Here is a 6,499-nt window from a genome sequence, read left to right as displayed (position 1 = left end):
CTACACCGCCCCTACCACCACTCTCCACCGGGAAAACCCCCTCAGGAAGGGCTCCTTCGTACACTCACGGCCTGACTCTGTTTACCCTTCTATCCCAAGATACCAAGCCTCTTCTGGGTCCCAGTCACCTCCAAATAGAGGTGAGCAGAGGTTAGCTGGACTTCAGCCTTCAGGGTTTTACATTTCCACCTGGGGATGGGGGCTTACCCAGCACTTGCAAATGGTAATGGATGTGGCCTTGGTGAAACATAATCAATCTTGCTTGGGACTAGCAGGGTAAACAAATGTGTAATTCATGAATTTGCTAATTGTCCTTCATTTTGATCTTCTGCCATTTTTCCTGGAATCTCTGCCCGACATACATCTCATGGCAAGGACGCAGAGATGCCAGGAGCAGGCCGTGGAAGCTGCTGGCATCCAACCTGGACACCTGGACTGGCCTTCCTCCCAGCTGCCCACCTCCAGCCCAGGCCTCCCTGCCCCAGACATCACGCAAGGCAGGAGGCCCGTGGCACTCAATCTTTTATTTTCTTAAACTGTACACAAACGTAAAATACTTTAACAGCAAGTCTATGGGAAAATTGTTTGGTTTTAAATTATTATGAAACAGAACCTAAGGGGAGCTTTATTAAATAAACATAAAGATGAGGATTTAAGGATACACACCTGCATTCTATCATAGTCATTTTTACTCTACCTTCTGGGCGTGTAAGGATGGAAAAGACACATCAAACCGAATAAACAAAACCCATTCATACCCTGAAACGTTGGCAGGCCACTCAAAGGACTGTTCAGAACGTCTACCTCATCTCAGATGGCCTCACCGTCTAATAAAATTAAAACTGATCTGTTGGCCTCTTTGGTTCCAAAATTATGTATAATACATTTAACTGTATTCATCTTTTTTTTTTGCTGCTATAAAAATAACTTTTTTTCAAATGGCAGTTTCTGACTAATCATGCAACTAAATCAGTGCAAACATTAAAAGCAATCATTCGCTTAAAAAAGAAGCAAAGGATTTCATTTCAAGTATAAAAAATATAAAAAGAGTCGTACGAGTCCAGTTTCGTCTAGTGTGGGTCAACCCTTTAAATTGCATAGTTCACGTGGCACTTGGACATCTAGAGGGCGAGCGAGTTCGGCGCTCGGCCAAGGGCCACTTCTGGACACACGCAGATCGGCAAGTGCTATGTCATGTGCGTTCAGGCAGGTCTGCAAGTGCTATGCGGGCGGGCGGGCAGGCGGGCAGGTGAGTGGGCAGGGGCCACGTCCACGGCCAGCCCTGATGGCTGGGGCCCACATGGGCAACTTCTGCAAATCAGCTGAAAGCCTTCCCCATCTCTCCAAGACCAGCTAGGCTGCTCCCCTCCCTTGGCCTCTGCTGAGGGGAGACCCCCCATCCTCAGCAGTTCAAGAATGCCTCCTCCCCGCCATTTCCTCCTGCGGTCTCATCCCCTTGCCTAGGAGTCATTCCCACCCGTCCCCAAACCAGTCCTAGAGGAATGTCCCCAATGAAGGGCACAGATTGCAACTTTTTTTCTTTCCATTTAGAACAATTCAGATTTTCACTTAAAAGGTCATACCTGGTAGAAAAGTCCTTTTTCAGTTATACAACTGGCAAGGATGACCTGTCAACTGTTGGAGATCAGTTAAAGCATCAAATTTAGCCCCCTCTTCTCTCCCTCCCTCCCCACCCCAAAAACAAACACACACATAAGTCATGCCAGAGGCCCAAGCCACAAACAGTCAAACGGTCATTGCCCCTGCTCCCAGGTCTCTGACGGGTTGTGTCCTTTCTGGGTCTCTTTCCCTCGACAAGGGCATGGAAGGACAGGCTCCCCAGGCCTTGAAGCACGAAGGATCCCAGGCTGGGGAAGAAGCAGACATCGAGCCAGGCAGAGCAGGCCTGGTAAAAGCCACGGGGCACACGCAGCCTCCGCCTGGCTGCGCTCCCCACCCCTGCATCTGCTTTTCCTCTCCGTGGCTCTCTCTCTCTCTCTGTGTCTCTGTCTTTGTGCTTTTATGTGTGCTCGGAAGGCGCAATTCAGAGTGGCCGGGCCAGCTGGTGGGAATGGTGGCTGCTCACCCCATTCTCTCCGACTGACAGGCATTTGTAGCTAAGCTGCCATTTGTCACCGCATCCATTTGCTGGTATCCTGGAGGCTGCTGTGTGGGTGGCAGGATGCGTCTGGCTGTGCGTGGCTACGTGTGCATTTTAAAGTATTTCATGTCAGTTGAGGGTTCTCGCTCTGGTTTTGACTGGTTGCTCTATGAAGTTGTAGAAAAATATCTCAGGCCGCACCCTGGCACTATCTCCACAGCCCAACAGAATGACTGTACTCAGCCCACCGTGTACCCCCGTTCCCGCGGGGGCTGGAAGAAGCCCACCCGGCACTGTCCTCCGTGCCCCACCACCGTGCCCCTGCCTTGCACTGTCAGGCGCAGCCGCACTCCTCCACAATCATGTTGGGCACGTCCCGCTTGACGATGTTGTACTCATCATCAAAGTACAGCATGGACATGGTGCTCAGCTTGGTGGGAATGCAGCAGGAGTTCACCGTGCCGGGGTTCAGGCCCCGCATGCGGTACTGGTTCACCACAGCCGTGTGGAAGGAGGAGGCAGAGCCGGGGACCCCTGCCAGGTAGGCTGGGCAGCTGCCCTCACAGTAGTTCCCGTAGTAGCCGGTGGGTGCTATGATCCAGTCGTTCCAGCCGATGAGGCGGAAGTCAATGAAGAACTGTTGCCTGCAACAGAGGTTGGTCCGGCCATCGCACTCCAGGCCTCGCTTGCGAATGCGGTGCCTGCTGTCGCCCAGCCGAGCCTGCACCACCACAAAGGGCCGGTGCGACTCTTCGCCTGGGTCCACGAACACCGGCACCACGGCCAGCTCCTGGCAGCTGTCACACTGCACGTCGAGGTTGAGTCGCCGCTCGCCCCGCTCAAACAAGGCCTGGATGGCCTCCGTGAGTGGGAAGGTATGCCAACCGCTGCGCTTGAGGTCCACCCTCTTCTCCACCATGTTCCACCTGTCACCGTGGCCCTGCTCCTGGAAGTACACTTTGACCCGCACCTTCCGCCGGCTGCCCTTCTCCAGGACGTAGGGCAGGAGTTTCAGGTAAAGCCACAGGCTGGCCTGGACCACAAACAGGTTCTGGTTGCCTTCGTTGGAGATGAAGAAGTATAGGCGGACCCGGGAGGAGGCGAGGCCATCTGCGGAAAAGGGGAAGAGCGAGCCAAGTTAATTCAAGGAGAACACAAGGCAATGGGGGAAACACACTCTCTGCTGCAGGATGCTGGAATGCAACTCGCCACACAGCTGGAAAACGTTACTGACCAGAAATACCATTCTTGGGGCCAGGGCCTCTGACTGTAACCTGGGAGAGGCAGAGAAAATCGTTTCTCATTGAGAAACCCGGACCAGGTTGGGGCTGGAGGGTCCAGGCCTATAAAATCCTGCCTCACCTCTCCCAGGCCAGGGCTCCCTGGAGACAGGCTGTCAGGCCTCAAAGCACAACAGAAGAACTTGTCAGGGGGCCAAGATCTTAACAAGTTGTTATGGGTATCTGTGAAATCTGAAAAACAAAACCAGGATCGCAGGGAGGATTTTGGGGTGGGTGGTTTTAGTAGGGCTTTTTTTTTTTTTTTTTTTTGGTTAACTTAGCGCATTGCAAAATCAAGCTGAGCCACCTACCGCCTCTTTGCAGTGTTTACCTAAGTATGATCTGATCCAACCCCCAGTGGAACCTCCACTGCAAACAAGCAGGCTCTGCTCAGGTTTCTGACATAGGAACGTGTGCTTTGCAGGCTGCTGAGCCTAGCCCTTATAGAATAGTTTCAAGGGACAAGACATTCAGCCTTAAAACTTGAGGTCCAATCCTTTGACAAGACTCTGGCTCCCTGTTAATGGCACGTTCAAAATCCCCAAGGAGTAGGGGAGCTGGCTAGTTAATTTTCTCAATAATTCAGCTCAACAAGAAGGAGGCTGTGCCAATCAAGAGATGACTCCCCTCTCATCCTGCATTTCGGTGACCCTTGCCTCTGACAATCTACGTTTTTCTTTCCTTTTTTTTTTTTTTTTCAGGAAGAACAAATAATGAAACTCTGTGGTCAGGGCTGGTTTTATCAAACCTCCCACCATGCCCCTCCCAAGCCCCTACCTCAGGCCTCGCCTGGCTCCTCTAATAACACTGACATCTGACTTTGAAATGGGGGAAACTGCAGCCTTAAAAGCTGGTCTTGGACGAGCTGCCTGTGACCTGAATCTGTTATTTATAAGTCAAAGAGCTGGCTCCGTGAAACGGACCAGAAATATAACAGCCCCCGCTGTCATTTTGTGCCACCGGGACCAAAAGGCCTCCTCGACCTTCCAGAATCACATTTCTAACTCTGGGCCCCAAAGCACCTTTTAATCCGAGCCCTCTAATTGCATGGCGAGCTTTCCCTGACTCACTTTAGTGGACAGCTAAAACGGCAATGCATTTCTTTCTAAGCACAAACCAGCCCCGATTGTCTCTGCTTTTCTCCACACCCGGCCATGCAAAACTTTTCATCCCTTTTCATCCCCGGGCTGCCTGCTGCCTGGTGGGGTGGGGGGCATTTGCAGCCAGGGGCACAACCGCTCCCCCCACCGAGGCTCCCCGCTTGCCCCCGCCCTGACTGCACCGGGGCTTCCCCCTCTGCGACCTTCTCCGCAGTCCCCTCGGCACAAATGGGGCCGAGCTCCAGGCACAAAAGCCAGCCTGGCTCATTCAAGTCCTGAAAAGGACAGCGGAGTCGAAAGCACTTGCAGCATTTTGGCGCGGGCACATTTTTCTCCTTCTTTTAAAGTTCCGAAAGATTTTTCTCTCCCTGATCTTTATATTTAGACAGTGTTAGAGATTTGCAATCTGGGGCCGGGAGGGGGGGCGGATTCCAGAAAGGAGCCATACCCTTTGTTAACTACGACTCTGCCTCTCGGGCGAGGGGTCTGCTGCAGCTGCCAGGCAAGCCGAAAGGCACGGGGCTGTCCCCGAGCCGCGGCTTTCTCTGTGTAAATGATGGACCTGTTGAGAAGCCTGCCTTCCGCCCGATTCCGGTGCCCACACAATCGGAAGAGAGGTTGCCTAGCTCTCCCCAGCGAGGCTTCAGCAATCCTGGCAAGCCCACGCCGCCGGTGATGGAAGCGGCCCCAGGGGCCTCTCACGCAGGCACACACACACACAGACACACACACAGATGCACACACACTCTCTCTCTCCTCCGGCCCACGTATATCAACAAGCACACACATCTCCATCCACACTGCTAAGCCTACACTCCGATCGTGGGAAACAAAAACATTAAGCAATCACCAAGCAAGTGCCCGCAGAGCCAGGGCCGCGCGCATCTGCCGGGAGGGGGACGCGCGCCCAGAGGCGCTGGGGCCCGATTCCGGAGAGCAGGGGTGGAGGGCCAGGCGCTCGGCGGCGGGGGGTTGAGGCAGCAGGCAAGGGTCTGCGGCCTGGGGGAAGGGGACTGCAACCCGGGCGGAGCGCGCAGGGCCACGGCCGAAGGAGCTCTGCCGGGAGTCCAGGCTGCCCCAGGGCGCGCGGGCTGCGGTGGCGGCGGCGGCAGCCGGAGCTAGCAAGGAGAGGGAGAGCGGGAGCGAGCGGGGACCGCGGCAGACAGCCGGAGGGCCGGACCCACCTGTCTCGGCGAAGCTGATGATTTCGGAAACGCGCTCCTGGCCGTCGGCGCCCGGGCTGGCGTGGCCGTCGAGGTGCGGGATCTCCACGCGGCCGTCCTCGCGCACCTTGCCCGCGTGCAGCTTGCGCAGGGCCGTGACCATGGCGGCCTTAGGCACGGCGTGCGTGATGTTGGGCCGGCCCCGCATCTGCAGGCGGCTCAAGATGTGCCGCTTCACCGCCTCCAGGAAGTCGCCGTCCACTCGGCCGAGCTCCTCTGGCCGCCGGAAGCCGCCGCACGACGTACAGGTGTCCTGCGAGCCACCCGGGGCTCCGGGTGGCGGGGGTGGCGGCGGCGCGGCAGGCGACGGCGGGGGCGTGGGTGAGCCCCAGGCCTCAGGCCCCAGCCAGCCGGCCGCCAGCAGCAGAAGGCAGGCGGCCCCCAGCGCCCGACCGGGCAGCCCGTCCATGGTGCGCCGCTGGCGACGAGGGCGCCCGCCGCGAGGCGAGCCGAGTCGAGCCGAGCGCAGGGCCGGGCTCCGGGCTCCGGGCTCCGGGCGCGCCGCCCCGCCCCGCCCCCGCCCGCGCCCGCGCCCGCCCGGGCCTCCGCCCGCCCGCCCGCCGGGAGGGCTGCCGCCCGCTCACAGGGGGAGGGGGCCGGCCGGGCCTCGGGGGTTCCCGCGCGGCAGGGAAGGGGCGCCGAGGGCCCCGGGGCCCGAGGGGCGCGCCGGGCGGGGCGGAGGTCGCGGGTCACTGCTGCACGGGCGTCTCGGGGCGCCTCGGCATCTGCAGCCTTCTTCCCATCCTTTCCGCGTCGGGGGCCCCGCAGCCCCGGTTCGGGTGAAGCGAAAGCAGC

The 6,499-nt window shown here is 57.4% G+C and overlaps 1 protein-coding gene across 1 annotated transcript; it reads right to left on the bottom strand.

Annotated features, from left to right (window-relative positions):
* Positions 1-504: 504 nt before the first annotated feature.
* On the bottom strand, positions 505-6,206 carry INHBB (inhibin subunit beta B). The gene is made up of 2 exons (XM_004031705.5): positions 5,666-6,206; positions 505-3,211 (listed from the first exon to the last, which is right to left on the bottom strand). The coding sequence occupies exons 1-2, from the start codon at positions 6,111-6,113 to the stop codon at positions 2,436-2,438; spliced, it is 1,224 nt and encodes a 407-aa protein (XP_004031753.1). The 5' UTR covers positions 6,114-6,206; the 3' UTR covers positions 505-2,435.
* Positions 6,207-6,499: the final 293 nt, after the last annotated feature.

This window comes from Gorilla gorilla, chromosome 11, assembly GCF_029281585.2.
Source record: "Gorilla gorilla gorilla isolate KB3781 chromosome 11, NHGRI_mGorGor1-v2.1_pri, whole genome shotgun sequence".
NCBI lineage: Eukaryota > Metazoa > Chordata > Mammalia > Primates > Hominidae > Gorilla > Gorilla gorilla.
Note: the sequence above shows the minus strand (reverse complement) of the source record. Positions and strands in the feature narration are given on the sequence as shown.

Coding starts and splice junctions, on each gene's coding strand:
- INHBB (XM_004031705.5), bottom strand. CDS start 6,113: ATGGACGGGCTGCCCGGTCGGGCGCTGGGGGCCGCCTGCCTTCTGCTG. Junction 3,212..5,665: donor CATCAGCTTCGCCGAGACAG/GTGGGTCCGGCC, acceptor CCTTTTCCGCAG/ATGGCCTCGCCTCCTCCCGG.